We start from the raw sequence: 15,917 nt of genomic DNA on the forward strand, positions 1-15,917 counted from the left end.
GTATTTCAATGTCCTTCTGATGATGAGGGGCCCAAAACCAACGCCAGGATTCAAGGTTTGGCCTCCCCAGTGCCCAGCACGGTGGCACAATCACTCCTCTAGTCCTGCTGGCCACACTATTCCTGACACAAGCCAGGATGCTGGTGGCCTCTTGGCCACCTGGGCGCACACTGGCTCATGTTCAGCCGCTGTCACCAACACCCCCAGGGCCCGTTCCAGCCGCTCTTCCCCAGCCTGCAGCGTTCATGGGGTTGTTGTGACCCAAGTGCAGGACCCGGCACTTGGCCTTGTTGAACCTCAGAAAACTGGCCTCAGCCCATCGATCCAGCTGGTCCAGATCCCTCTGTATGGCCTTCCCACCCCCCAGCAGTTGGCTAGATTCTACCTAAATTTTATAACTGTGAACCATTCTGGTGGTAAATGAATCGATGTGTTGCTCCCTCAAGTGTGCAAAATGTCATTCTCAGGCTCAATGCAACTCAGGTGTTGCTGCAGTTTGTGTTGTCTAATGGGTTGGAGCTACAGTAGCAATAAAGACAACTGCAAAGACCTCACTGAACACATATCGCTCCCAGACTGCACCTATGACTACTCTTCAATTGCGGTCTACATTAAAATTAACATGCATAAACTAAGGCTACAATCATATTTCCAGTGGCAGTGCAGAGAAACCATAAAGGTTTTCTTCTTCACCAAATCACTGGTGGAGGAACCTCTGGAGGGTTCATCTGGTCTCATGCCCTGCTCTGGCAGGTCCACTCAGGTTGCTAGGAACACGTCCTGGAGTATCTCCAAGGACAGAGGTTCCACAACCTCCCTGGGCAACCTGTGCCAGGGCCTGGCCACCCTCCAGGGGCAGGACTCTGCGCTTCTCCTGGTTGAACCCATGAGGTTCCTGTGGGCCCATTTCTCCAGCCTGCCCAGGTCCCCTGGATGGATGCACAACTCTCTGGTGCATCAGCTGCTCCTCGCAGTTTGGTATCATCACTGACAACACACTCTACAATTTATGCACTGCACAATGCCCACTAATGTGTCTGCTCCAAATATATGTCATCACTACTTTTTCACAGACTGTGAGCACAGCTTAAAGGTATGGAATTACTGCCTATCGCTCAGATCATTCTCAACAAACAGATGACCAGAAAAAAATCAAAACAACAAACCCATTTGCAAATAAGGCACACTGCAGAAAAGTCTTTATATTAACTGATTCTTACCTGTCTTGTTCAGGATCAGGGTTCATAGAGCACACCCAGCTATCAGGGTAATTCTTCTCCACTGAACTCAGCTGGAATGGGAGAGTCCGCCATTTCAGACATACATCTGTTAGAAAACACTTTGCAGTCAGAAATATCCAGCTTGAGTCACAGAATCATTTTTTTTCCATAGCACTTCTCAAGCCCATTTAATGCCCAAGGACCACACCGATTTCCGAAGTTCATCCAAGGACAATAAGACTAGTGGCCAAAAAAATGTGAGACAGCAACAGGATATACTGAGTCAGTTCTTGCTTCATGCTCACAAAATGCTTGGAAGAAGACCTCAAATCTTGTACAAGGCATCCGTAACAAGAATCTGGTGAAGCCTGGCATCAACTGATACTAGAGGACCTCACACGCACTGCTGCAATGACAGCACATACACACCAAACTGAACAGCTGGTCCTGAAATCACTGCTCATCTCAGAAGTCAGGCTGTGTCTCACTGATGTCAACACAAAACAAGTCAGAGATTTATTCACTAAAAAAAAAAAAAAAATTAATAAAAAAGATAACCTATTAAATTTTAGATAAACCAGGAAGACAGATCTGGCTTCCAATGAGGTCAAAGGAATTTGGTGTCCCTCTACTAAGAGACAAAGTGGTTGTGTTGGGATCTCCCTTACCCCAGTAAGCATTTAGCCAGAGGTTTTTAGAGGTTTACAGAACAGAACTCAGATTAAATGTGAAATTCAACAGTAAACGGTTCACAGAATCACAGAATAGTTGAGGCTGAAGGGACTCTGCAGATCCCCAGCCCAGCCCTGCTCACGCAGGGTCACAGAGCAGATCACACAGGTGGGTCCAGGCGGTTTGAATGTCTCAGAGAAGGAGACTCCACACCCGCTCTGGGCAGCCTGGGCCAGGCTCTGGCACCTCCCAGCAAACAAGTTTCTGCTCATGTTCACATGGAGCCTCCTGTGTTTCAGTCTGTGCCCACTGACCTTCATCCTATTGTTGGGCACCACTGAACAGAGTCTGGTCCATCCTCTTAGACACCCATCCTGGAAATATTTTTCAGCACTGGTAAGATCCCCTCCCACCTTCTCTTCTCCAGCTCAACAGCCCCAGCTCTCTCAGTGTCTCCTCATCACAAAGATGCTCCAGACCCCTCAGCATCTTTGTAGCCCCTCACTGGACTCCCTCCAGTAATCCCTTATCCTTCTTAAACTGGGGAGCCCAGAACTGGACACAGACTCCAGATGGGGCCTCCCCAGGGCAGAAGGGGAGGAACAACCTCCCTGACCTGCTGGTCACACTCTTCCTTATGCCCCCCAGGTACCGTTGGCCTTCTTGGCCACATGGGCACATTGTTGACTCCTGGTCAACCTGTTGTTGAGCAGAACTCCCAGGTCCTTCTCTGCAGAGCTGCTTTCCAGCAGGCCAACCCCCAACCTGTACTGGTGCCTGGGGCTGTTCCTCCCCAGGTGTCAGACCCTACACTTACTCTTGTTGAACTTGTCCCCTTCTGTGCTCACACCTAGTACCAGTTATCAGGTCAGTGCATCAGAATACAATTTACTTGTCCACTTTCCATTGCCTACAGGGAAGTTTCAAATCTTATCCTAGTGTTGGGATTTGTGGCTTTGGCCAGTTCCAGTTCATGTGAGATTTCTAAGCCCATTCTCAACAGTGCGACCAGCCACACCTGCCTTGTTCTGTAAGGGCACCTGAAGAGGTTAGTAAACTGTGCAGGAAAAGAACCTCACATCAAGATGTCTAAGTGTGCCATCAAGTGCAGACAAAGGCAACTCATAGAAGGAGACAAGCCCTAGATGGGGATAGTGATAGCGAAGCTCATCTCAAATGTCCTACCCATCCAGCTGTGCCCCAACTGCAGCCTGGAGTCCCTGCCCTTCCCCAGGGAGGACCAGCCTGGTCGGACGCACCGCACTGAATCGTGGTGGGGATCTCCATGGCTCTCCGGCGTTTGTAGCGCAGTTCGCTAGATGGAGGTTGGTTCCAGTTTGCTGACAAATAACCAAATTCATCCCAGAACTTGATGATACCTCTCTGTGCTAGAAAATAAACAAGCCTCCACTCAGTATGGAGCCTTTACCACAAAAATCACCACCTGCAATCTTTGTTTCCCTCCCCCTCAGCTGCCATCCAGCTACCAATGTTTCCCCTTCCAGCCCCCGGTAATTGTGAAGCTTCATTACCTATACCAACATCCTTCCAGTACTGAGCCAAATGCTCCCCCATGGCCTTCAGCAAGTGTCGATACTCTTTAGCATCAGCGAAGTCTTGTTTATTATGGGTTGGCTCCAGAACCAAATAAGGCACATCCACCACACCTACCACTCCACCACAAGCCCTGGAAGAGGGACACAAAGTCACAAACATCATTAAACTACCAGGTCATTCAGAAAAACAATATTGAAAATAGCAGGTTACACACACTCACTGATCCACCCATTCCTGCAGTAGTGCTGGTTTTAATTTAACAGCTTTCTAAATAGGACTCCAACCAGCATGCAAAAAGTAAGGTGGGCTCAAATATTTGTAATGGCTTTCAGGAACAATTCTCCCTGGCCCTGGAATGAGGTGGTATTGCTGCCAGTATTCATCAGCGCCAAACAGCAACATCAAGCACAAAAGCCTCATACTGCTGCAAGTATGACCAACATCTGTGTAGAGAACATTCTGTGAAGGAACCACAGAAATACTGGGCAATATTAAAAATAACTGGCCAAAGAATCCAAACTAAAGGTTGACAATATGAGTAAACCTCATGCTCATGAAGAATGATGAAAGCAGAACAAGCTTATCGCACAGCCTAAGTTATATGTAGGAACATGCCAGGCTTAATCAAAAAGATCACTGAAAAATCTCCAGGAACTCACATGCCACCCTCCAGCTGCGGGCCCACCTTCTCGTACATCTTGATCAGCCGACTGCAGTTATAAATGAACATGCCATCCAATTCGCGCTGCTCGATATTGACACCAAAGATAAAATTCAGTTCTTTGGGTTCCTTGAGAGCCCTGTAAGAGAATGAAAGAGAGCTTCCGAGCTGTTGAAAATAAAACTACTGTCATTATTTGCTGGAAATCCAGCACCTTTGAGCATTATGGGTTTACCAACACCTGTCCTGTAGTCTACTATTTCTGAAAACATGAAGCATTTGTGGAATGTCCATTACAACTAAACATGAACAAAATACAAAAGCTTTATAACACAGACACCGATTTAGGCTGGACAGTATCTGCTCAGATAATTTAATTATTCATTTGGATATGTTCTCTCCTTCAGGAATGGATTCTGGTTTTTTATTTCAGACCCACACTATATGGCGTCATACTCAGTATATAAACTGGGGGAGCAGGCTGGGGGCAGATCGCTGCTCAGGGGCGGGCTGGGCCACAGGCAGTGGGTGGTGAGCAACCGCGTTGTGCACCACTTGTTTTCTGTATTCTTTTATTATTATTGTTGTTATTATTATTACTCTCTCTTCCTGCACTATCCTATTAAACTGCCTTTATTGTCTCAACACACTGATTTTTTTCATCCCACTGGCTGTGTGGTGCTTGCTTGTCGGCTGGGATTAAACCATGAGAGTCCGTTCTGATCCAGAGATGCCCTCTCCCCACAGAGGGTCCTGCAGCGCTGCTCAGGGCTCCGTGGGCCAGGCCCCGCACACTGCAGCACTCTGTGTCTCTCTGGCATTACCAGGCTGACAGCATGCTTTTTACAAATATTTTACTGTTTTTTCAGGATTCTGCACTTGTTTGGGGTAAAGTTCCACGACATTGGACATGACCACTGTCCTGTGCACTTGCCTGTACTACCCCATATACCTTGCCACTCATCCAGCCTTGGGGCAGATCTCTAGGTGAGATTCTTAAATAGTTGTTTAACCTTAAACAACTACAGGACCAGAAATATATTCAGGAGGAACAGTAATCGGAACATGCTAGTTTGAACTTCCCAAGGATATCCAGCATTTTCAAGAGGTATTATAATTACCCTGGAAGAGAAGGGGAAGCTGAAGGAAGGTGCCTCCCCCATGGATTGCCTCTCCAAGGAGAAAAGGTAAAATGTGCAATTATTAATAGTGTCCAATAGATGGCTCTTGAAGTACAGAGATGATGGCAATGCCAAGTATAAATACCAGATTGACCTCATGGCCAGTAATTTTATCATACCATATCATAAGCCAGTATTATGAAGTACAGAACAATAACCATACACAGCTCCCAGAGATGATAAACAGAGCAAGAGGGAACATATAACACAGCTCTGGGAACAAGTGCGACAATTTTGAGAGCCAAGAAACCAACATTGTGGCCAGTGACTATTAACGTAATGTAATGAATGCTTATAAACAATTTGTTTTAACACAGTCTGGTCAGATCTGTCTTTATCTCAACCCACTGTGCCCCATTTTGGGCATCAAAAAGGATTGTTGCGGCTTAACCCCAGCCGGCAACCAAGCGCCACACAGCCGCTCGCTCACCCCTGCCCGGCGGGATGGGGAAAAGGATCAGAAAAAATATGTGTGGGTTGAGATAAAGACAATTTAAAAGGAGAGCAAAAAACAAGTGATGCACAATGCAACTGCTTTCCTCCTCCCTTTTATAATTGCAGGCCTCACCATTATCCATCTTACGTTCCTCCAACAATCGGGCTCAAACAACCCCCTAAGCATCTCAGCAGACTGTGACAAAATCCCATTCCACCCTTACTTCTCTCTAAAAGATATCTTCGGCTTCATGCTAATATTCCTCCCTTTAATAAATTTAGCCTTATTCTCCCCTAACCTCTCAGGAGACCCAGAAAACTTCACACCCGCAAAGCCACTGACGGTTGCCCAGCCCGTCCCTGAGCAGCGATCTGCTTTATATATCTGGTTTATATACTGAGCATGATGCCATATGCTGTGGAACATCCCTTGACCAGCTGTCCTGGGTGTCCCCTCGCAGTGTCTCGTGCATCTCCAGCCTCCTGGATGAAAAGTCTTTGACTTGATGTGAACATTGCTCAGCAACAACCAGAAAACATCAGTGCATGATCAACATTCTATATGTACTAAATCCAAAACACAGCACTATACCAGCTATTGGGAAGAAAATTAACTCCACCCCAGCCGAGACCACAACAGGCATAGAGAAGCTATTTTCAAACAAACCTGTATTATTCAAGTTCTTTGTTCACTGTTCAGCTTTTTACAAGGAAAAAATATTTTGCCCATTGGCAGGAAGGCCAGAAGAGCATTCACAAAATTTTACTTTGTGCACTGTCGTCAAAACCAAGAATGGGTCTCTTTAGCTTGGAGAAGAGGAGACTGAGAGGTGACCTCATAAATGTTTACAGATATATAAAGGGGGAGTGTCAGGAGGATGGAGCCAGGCTCTTCTCGGTGACAACCAACAGTAGGACAAGGGGTAATGGGTTCAAACTGGAACACAGAAGGTTCCACTTAAATTTGAGAAGAAACTTCTTCCTGGTGAGGGTGGCAGAGCCTGGCCCAGGCTGCCCAGGGAGGTTGTGGAGTCTCCTTCTGTGCAGACATTCCAACCCGCCTGACACCTTCCTGTGGAACCTCATCTGGGTGTTCCTGCTCCATGGGGGGATTGCACTGGATGAGCTTTCCAGGTCCCTTCCAACCCCTGACGTTATGGGATTCTGTGATTCTGTGAATTAAAAGAAGCTGTACATGGAAAAGTACATGGAAGCTGAAAATGAGAGCTTCTCCCAAGAGTTTCTGCATTCCTCAGATCACAGCTCCTGGCACTTTCAGATTAGAGCTGTATTTATTTATTCATTTTTAGCATCATAAGATACATTAGATCTATCTCTGGCAACAAGTCTGGGATCGTTCTGACCTGCAGCCATGTAAAGTAGCATGCAAAAGAACCAGGTGGGAACAGAGACTCGGTATATACAAATCCCCAACTTTCTCAGGCTCAGAATTTGTTTCAAGAGCATTTGGTTTTGATTACAACTTCATTTGTGAAATGCATATGAAAAATTTGCAAGAAAACTGTAGAGAGCAAAATATTCCTGTGAGTACATGAACAGTGAATTTAATTGCAACCAGAACTAAGTTAGAACAATGCCTTGGGATTTAATAGCACTGACTATAGCAGAACTCAAAAAGCTTTTAGAAAACATCCCTACAACTCTAATGGCCATTTCACTGGAACTTACTAACATTTGTTCGCCTCCCTGAATCTTACCTTCAGGTGAAAAAGCAGAACACTGAAAAAAGCTGACATGAAAATCAGGTAAAGATCTACAGAAAACATGCCAAATCCAAAGATGTCTTTCAGCAAGTAAAAGAGGAACATCAGAAGCAAACAGAACAGCAAACTCAGTCCCCTCAGTTTAACAGCCCATGCGGGATGCCCACAGATATTTAAGCTTTGAGCTGAACTGCTCCCTCCACCACACAAGCAAAGTAGGAGAGACAGCTGAGCACGTGGAGCGACCAGCCTGGGAAAACCAGAGCTCCGAACCACCTTGCACTCACCGCTGCTTTGCATCCTTGATCCTTTTCTTGACATCAGCCTCCCGGCGCATGGTTATTGCAGAGTTTTGCACTTGACGCAGCATCGCCTGCAAACAGGCATTGCACAGTAAAACTGCTGCTGTGAAATCCATGAAATTAACTCACTTGTATTATTTTTCCCCCCTTCAAGAAGATCTCAGAATTGTTATAAATGCAAAGAATTCATGAACAGTGGAGCATGACAATCTGCACACCTTTGTGTTTAGGGCAGTGCTGGCTGCTGGCTTGTTTAACCAGCTACGCAGTTGCTTGCAAGAAAATGGCTAAATGTAACTTAACACCTAAGGTAACCGAAACCAGAGGGTAATGGAGACACCAGGAAGGAGCCAGGGTACTCGGATACTGTTGCTTCCAGTAGATGCCAATAGGAAATACAGAGATTTTAAGCAGGTGCCCCTGGCTGACCCACCTGGTGTACCCGCAGTCCCAGGCTGGGTCTCAGCCTTGTCCCTGACAAGAGCCACAGCCACGCTGGGAACAGGCAAACAGCCCATCTCCAACAGCCCCTGCGCAAGTGCTTCATAGCCAACTGCACAAACAGGAAGGGGAAACAGCCAAAAAGCACCCTGTCTGACTTCTGTTCAAATACCACACATGCCCCTGGCCTCTTCTGCGGAGGCCAACATCAAACAAAGCGCCCAGGGGCTGGGGGTTGCCCTCCCAGCCCATAGAGACTGGAGGTTGTGGGCAGGAGAACACCAGTACGTGTACCACTCTGGAAACCACACGTGGGTGGTGAAGCACGTCCAGTGGTGATGAGACCACAGAACAGCCTGAGCGCTGCTGGTAACACACCGCGACCGACAGCAACGCCTGCTCGACCCACAGCCCGGGCACGGACACGGGGATCTGCCAGTGCTGCTCACAGCCGGCACCGCTCACAGCCGGCACCGCTCACAGCCGGCACCGCTCACAGCTGGCACTGCTCACAGCCGGCACCGCTCACAGCCGGCACCGCTCACAGCCGGCACCGCTCACAGCTGGCACTGCTCACAGCCGGCGCTGCTCACAGCCGGCGCTGCTCACAGCCGGCGCTGCTCACAGCCGGCACCGCTCACAGCCGGCACCGCTCACAGCCGGCACCGCTCACAGCCGGCACTGCTCACAGCCGGCACCGCTCACAGCCGGCACTGCTCACAGCCGGCACTGCTCACAGCCGGCACTGCTCACAGCTGGCACTGCTCACAGCCGGCACTGCTCACAGCCGGCACTGCTCACAGCCAGAACTGCTCAAATCGGTACTGCTCACAGCCAGCGCTGCTCAGTCAGCACTGCTCACAGCCGGCACTGCTCACAGCCGGCACTGCTCAGTCAGCATTGCTCATAGCTGGCACTGCTCTAACCGGTACTGCTCACAGCCGGCACTGCTCTAACTGGCACTGCTCACAGCCGGCACTGCTCACAGCCGGCACTGCTCAGTCAGCATTGCTCATAGCTGGCACTGCTCTAACCGGTACTGCTCACAGCTGGCACTGCTCTAACTGGCACTGCTCACAGCCGGCACTGCTCTAACCGGTACTGCTCACAGCCGGCACTGCTCACAGCCGGCACTGCTCACAGCCAGCACTGCTCAAACCGGTACTGCTCACAGCCGGCACTGCTCACAGCCGGCGCTGCTCATAGCCGGCGCTGCTCTAACTGGCACTGCTCACAGCCGGCGCTGCTCACAGCCGGCGCTGCTCTAACCGGCACTGCTCACAGCCAGCACTGCTCAAACCGGTACTGCTCACAGCCAGCACTGCTCTAACTGGCACTGCGCTAACCGGCGCTGCTCACAGCCAGCACTGCTCACAGCCAGCACTGCTCTAACTGGCACTGCTCACAGCCGGCGCTGCTCACAGCCGGCGCTGCTCACAGCCAGCACTGCTCTAACTGGCACTGCTCACAGCCGGCACTGCTCTAACTGGCACTGCTCACAGCCGGCGCTGCTCACAGCCAGCACTGCTCTAACTGGCACTGCTCACAGCCGGCACTGCTCACAGCTGGTACTGCTCTAACCGGTACTGCTCACAGCCGGCACTGCTCACAGCCAGCACTGCTCTAACTGGCACTGCTCACAGCCAGCACTGCTCTAACTGGCACTGCTCACAGCCGGCACTGCTCACAGCCAGCACTGCTCTAACTGGCACTGCTCACAGCCAGCACTGCTCTAACTGGCACTGCTCACAGCCGGCACTGCTCACAGCTGGCACTGCGCTAACCGGCGCTGCTCACAGCCGGCACTGCTCACAGCCGGCACTGCTCACAGCCGGCACTGCTCTAACCGGCACTGCTCACAGCCAGCACTGCTCTAACCGGTACTGCTCACAGCCGGCACTGCTCTAACTGGCGCTGCTCACAGCCGGCGCTGCTCACAGCTGGCTCTCTGAACCCCGGTGCCCAAAGCGAGATGCGCTGCCGAAGTGCAGGGCTCACTCACCCTGGACTCCCGCGTGAGATCCCCACCCAGGCGCAGCTCAAGGGCACGGGCTTTACTCTCTGCCTCACGAGCCTTCTCATCCGCTGAAAGACAAGGGAAAAGAACAATGCCAACCATTCAGTACAGAGTATCGTAAGGCGTCCATCTGAGGACATCAATTTCCAAGCAGCCTTTGCTGGACTGAGACGTGCAACAGTACAAAGGTAACATAAATTACAAAATAAAACCTTATATATGAGAGGGCACCACCAACATGCCATCTCAAACTTGCTCAGGGCTCACAATCAACATCAGCATAACAGCAGGGCTAAACTGCAAAAGCTTGTTTAAAGGAAGGATCCATGAGGAAGTCAGAGAGGAGCTGGAAAGAATACGGACACAAGCGGCCCTGCCTGCTCTGCCCAGAAGTATAAAGGCAGAGAGGGGCTCTCACAAAACAAAGACTGAGTTCAGACATGAAAAGGGGTTACAAAGACATAATTTACTTGCAGAGACAAAGGAAAAGGGCTATTCTCAGAAATGCTTCTATCTTTGATAATTGCTAAATTTTACCTGGAAAAAGAAAAATCTGTGCTACACACAAAATTGGATACAGTGTTCCGAAAAGCTACCACTACACCTGATCACTTAAAAGAAGTTTCCCTTTCGCTTTTCTCCCAGACTACCAACAAGATTGCCTGGCAATAGGTACACATTGTCCTTGTATTGCTTAAGATTCATCCAATAAATTTCATTTTCAGTGAGGAGACCCCTTCCTAAAATAGAGACACAAGGTGCTTTGATAAATTAGCACCATGCACCTTGCATCTGCATGCTCTCCATCCAAAAGTGCATTGGCTACAATCCTCTCCTGTTCCCTTTCAGGTTAGAAGCCTGTTCTGCTCACAGCTGTACAAGAATTAGTTGATTGAGTAACCTTCCTCTGTCCCGCAGACCGTGAGCTCCAGGGGTAAACGTGGACTGGCCAGTGACACTCTGCTTGAGCAGGGCGAGTTGGAGCTGCAGCTGCCACTTGCAAGCACCGCCTGGGCGCGCGTGCTACGGCTGCGGCGCTCACCTGGCAATTTCTGAGAGAGGACGCAGCGACACGGCAGCCTGGGTGAGCTGGAGAGATTCCTAACAGAAATAAACTGGTACAAATAAAGCATGAATGGAAATGTTTACATGCAAGATGACTAGAAGAAACGATGAAGCACAGGTTGCAGAGTGGTACGTGCTGCCAGGCGCAGACATAATGTGGGGGTCCAGCTGGTGCTCACAGCAAGGCAGAGCCTGTGACCATCGCAACCCCTGCCCTCCCAAAATGGAGAGACTGCAGCTGCAAGACACCCAAAGCAAGGAAATGCAACAGTGGAAGAGTGACCTTGCCTAGAATTTACAGAGGATGAAGTAAGCAAGAAGCTGACAGGATAGCAATTAGCTCCTGGAGATTACCAAGCACCTCTCCAAAAAGGCGCTCAGTTGCCAGAGAAAAGGAACGCAGATGCTGTAGCCAATGTTTGACAACTGGTGTCCACTGTCCTCCAGGCCACGGTCAGCGTTACTTATGGAAACGCACATTTTTCTGTGCAGGTATGGGAATGCAAATGGCCAGAGTCTTTTTTCTGGTTTGTTTGTTTTGGTTTAGTTTTTGTTGGTTTGCTGTTTGTTTCCCGCCCCCCCATCCCTCCAGCTATTTTTCAGCTATCAAAAGTTTTGGTTCGGCAAGCCCATTAGCTACTTCCAGAGACTCATCAGTCAATCCCTCAGCAGAGTTCTACAGTCTGATGGATTCCAACAAACACATCCCTGGGAGGCAGCCACGGCATCCTGGGACTGCTCAGCTGAGACCCGCCACCTCCCACCACACAGCCCTGCTTTGGAAAGAGAAAACTGCACATCAACCACAACGACTGCTGGAGATCCCTCCTAAGGGTGCTGTGCATCCTGAAGAGAAAACGTATGCTGGAGATGACAAGAAATTAATCTTCTCTGTCAACAGCAGAACAAGATAACTTGGTTGTTACAGATTAAATTCATTTTCCTAGAAGCAAAGAAAGGAGATCTGTGCTGTTGAAGCTGAGGTTAATGTTTTAGTCCTGGAGGCTTCGTGTGATCAAATCTTGCAGAAAACAGTCTGAGGGTTGCCGTGAGTTTTCAGCATCATGTTCAAAGTCCTTTGCTCAGCAGGCACTTCCCCACCAGAGGCAGTGGGCTAGCTCTGGTGATTAAATCAGTTTATGTTTCCACACCAATGGTATCTGTTCTTAGCCTTGGGACACTGAATGGCAGCGGTCTTCAGTGTCAAGACACAAAAGCTCACCTTTTAAACATCATTAAGACCTCATCAACTGCTGCAAGAAAGAAGCCTCTCTAAATCATGCTATTTGCACCTTCTTGAAGGCAATGCAAGTGTGTGCTGAACACCTGCTGTGGCTACAGGACTCAATCTAAAAATAAATTCATCTATGAGGACTGAGGCACAACATAAAATCTGCTTCAAGTTCATAGTTTCAAGTATCTTGTTAGGTTGTACTTCATGAAGGAGGAATGTGGAACACAGCAATTTACACCATTTCATTTTGCAGGTTTGCTTTGGGCAGGGTCGAAATCATGGTGCCCTTCAGGACCATGCACAGGCTGAACGCGGCACCAGCACGCGGTACCTGACCCGCACACACACGCTGCCCGGGGCAGCTCTGGCCCAAGGATGCTCTGATTGACTCATGAAGGTGACCTATGAAACCAACCAGAAGATACAGGTCAACATGTTCTACAGCTTCCAAGATTCCTCCTTCACTATGGCATTTCCCCATCAGGGGTTAGGGAGACCACCTAGTATGTTAAATCTGTGCAAATTTAATGAAGTTATATGCTATATTTGTATGCTTATGTAATTTCTATTTGCTGAATATCCAACAATGCCAAATTTGGTTTCTCCTGAGGACTACAGGACTTAATAGGAAGGGAAGACTAGATGGACAAAAGGTATGTCCTCAAGGGGCCTTGTACATCCAGGTCAATCACTTCACATCAAGTGACAGAATAAAAATCTATTTTTTGAACAACTGCCTCAACAGGGAAGGAGCAGAAAGAGAACAGAACCAAAAGCCAATGACACGTAAACGTGAGAGCAGAACTGTGGGTAACAGGGCGGCAGCTTAGCCAGGCTGCAGCTGTGACCCCAGGGGTGATTCTGTACGTGTATCCCCAGAGAAGTGCTCTTAGGGAACGATCTATGTTCCCTCTATCATATGGAAGTAAGTGTGGGTCATCTGTAGTCGCTGTGATAATTAATTTCCTGAGCAACTATAATAATCACAGAAGCAAGCAATTTCAGGTCACATCCAGCAAGGCAGCCTCTTTAAGTCCTTTCCTTCGCTACAGCAAATCAGGATGCATGCGTACCCCGCAGACTCACCGATCCTCGCCATGTGCTCTGCTTTCTTCACCTCCTGCTCTGCACGGGTCTTGAAACGGTTTGAAGTATATTTGTACATCCTGTGATGACCAAAACTAATTAATCAGAAACAGCAGTGCGGTCAAACCAAGATTTCATCACTGTATGAGAGAACAAGGTCTCCACATGTTACTCTGCTCTTCTCAACAGACTCAATAAATGGACATGAAGGTTTACGTATCAGGAATTCAGCATTTTTTGAGGCAGTTTTAAGTCAGAGATACTTCAGTAGTAGCTGCAACCACAATACCCTCTTCTGCAGTAGCTGGTAAGGGTGAAATATTCTTGTAGGAAATCCAAAGGCTTAGAGGAAGCAAAACGGAGGAGAGAATATATATGGAAAGCTTCTCAAAACCCTCCCATTACAGATAAACGACCCTTCCTTTCTGCTGCAAATGGCTGAGCACAGGTGCAGTCTGACAGTGCCCATCTCCACACGGGCTCTGTTTATAACAGACTTTCTTATATGGATGGGCAGAGGTGCTTCCATACTGACAGATGAATGGCATTCTATTACAGTAGTTCACTGGCCTTTAGCAGGAGGATATGATTAAAACTAACACCTGTTTAGGCTCAGGCATCATGACACTTCCCCAAAGATGAGCAAAGAGCCCTTGAGCACGTACCAAACACAGCACGCTGTCTGCTTGGGCTGTCAGACAGGAGACCCTTCGCTGCCCCTTACCTGCCCCTTTGCTGACTGGGAAAATTGCACAGTTACCTGGCCTGGGCTACTGAGGCCCTGCAAAAAACAGAGCTGAGCATCGCTGCCAGACCAACTGTCCTCTACAGACACCTCACCACGGGGGTACACCTCCCCTGGATGCCCCCATACAAATCGGGGTCCCTGTGCAAGTGCAGGGGGAGCAGCACTAACCTGCAGAGCACTCAAAGCCCAGTGACTGACTGGGGATGCATGAGCTCTGAACCCAACTCTAAAGGGAAAATCAAGGGTATAAGCAACCTTCTCAGCAGGTTCAGGGAGAAAACAGGAAAAAAAATCACCCGTAGCTGTAAAAGCAAAGTAACTTCACTCTCACGATGGACTGATGTACTAGTTTTCTCTCATGAAAGAGCCACCCAGGGCAGACTAAGCTCTGCTAAGGTGTCTGAAGGTGAAACGCTGAGTTTCCACAAGCGTGGACACCCACCCCAAGGGCTGTGCTGGCTCTCAGAACCCACAGGGAAGGTTTCCATGCCTTGTCTCAATGGCCACGCAGCTTCTAGAGCCCAAACCAGGCATCAGGAGTCTGAGAGCAGAAGGAAGCAGCCTGGACACACTCCAGTAACACTCGGTAAGGCTACAATAATTGCCCCAAGTCCAGGAACACCTACACTGTGCTCTGCAGGAAGGCCTTGTTTGCACAGTCTTTACTACTCTGCTGCAGGAGTGGGGGTTTTTAAATGTAAGTATCTTTACAGTGTTAGGGAACTTTTGTTGGCCTGCCATCATAAGCAGATCTACAAGAAGTCTGCAAAGATGCGGCACAAGCAGATTTGTTAGATACACCTGCCCCAGCACTAACCCGGTGAGCGTCAGCGTGGGGCACCTTAGCCCAGCGCAGGGTTCATCCCCCAGCACCAGCTCCATTTGCTACAACTGGTCCTGAGCACTTGGCATTGCACCACTCTTATGAGACCATGGCACAGCATTTCTCATCTCATCAGCCAGTGTAACCCGTTTGCAGTTGGGTCTTCTCGCCCTCCATGTCAGATCACTCCTTGGTCATGAATTACCATTGCTGAGCAGTTACAGTCCTGCAGGTTAGGACAAAATTATTCCCAGGCATCAACTACCAACCACTTGAAAAGGAAGATACTGAAGCAGATGAACATCTGAGGTGACCTGGTCCACGTTATATTATCATCAAAATGCGAGCGCCATGCGCTAGCAGTGGCAGCCTGAGTCTCACTAGAAGCTGACCTCTGATGAGAGAAAAACCTATACCCTCCTCCTCCGCTTGCTCTGCATGGTACTTTCGTTGGGCTGTGGCACAAGAGGAAGCAGCACATGTAGGTAAAACACAGACAGAAGTTCAGAGAACCTCTACCCAGCAAATCAGGACTTATTTACAGTGTCAGGCTGTACCTACTGACTGCCTCCTACAATGGAACGACTTTGGCTTGATCAACAAGGGCAAAGTAGTAGGTGTAATCTCCCTTGACTTTTTCCAAGTTTCTGATACTACTTCCCACATTTTCATGTAAGAAGCTGAGGAAATATGAGCCTGACGGACAGAGCAGCTGTAAGCTGAGAACTGGCCAGGCCCTGCAGGCAGCGAT

At 48.8% G+C, this 15,917-nt stretch overlaps 1 protein-coding gene across 4 annotated transcripts in view; it reads right to left on the reverse strand.

Moving 5' to 3' along the window:
* Positions 1-15,917, reverse strand: part of MORC2 (MORC family CW-type zinc finger 2) — a 56,536-nt gene that overhangs the window by 9,317 nt on the left and 31,302 nt on the right. For all 4 annotated transcript variants that reach the window (XM_082065988.1, XM_082065989.1, XM_082065990.1 and 1 more), the window contains 7 exons: positions 13,596-13,675; positions 10,196-10,278; positions 7,738-7,823; positions 4,109-4,249; positions 3,425-3,579; positions 3,152-3,280; positions 1,221-1,326 (listed from right to left, as the gene is read on the reverse strand). In XM_082065988.1, coding sequence (XP_081922114.1) covers positions 1,221-1,326; positions 3,152-3,280; positions 3,425-3,579; positions 4,109-4,249; positions 7,738-7,823; positions 10,196-10,278; positions 13,596-13,675 — 780 coding nt within the window. The remainder of the gene's footprint in view (positions 1-1,220; positions 1,327-3,151; positions 3,281-3,424; positions 3,580-4,108; positions 4,250-7,737; positions 7,824-10,195; positions 10,279-13,595; positions 13,676-15,917) is intronic.

This window comes from Streptopelia decaocto, assembly GCF_964273445.1.
Source record: "Streptopelia decaocto genome assembly, chromosome: 15".
In the NCBI taxonomy this organism is placed as follows: Eukaryota; Metazoa; Chordata; class Aves; order Columbiformes; family Columbidae; genus Streptopelia; species Streptopelia decaocto.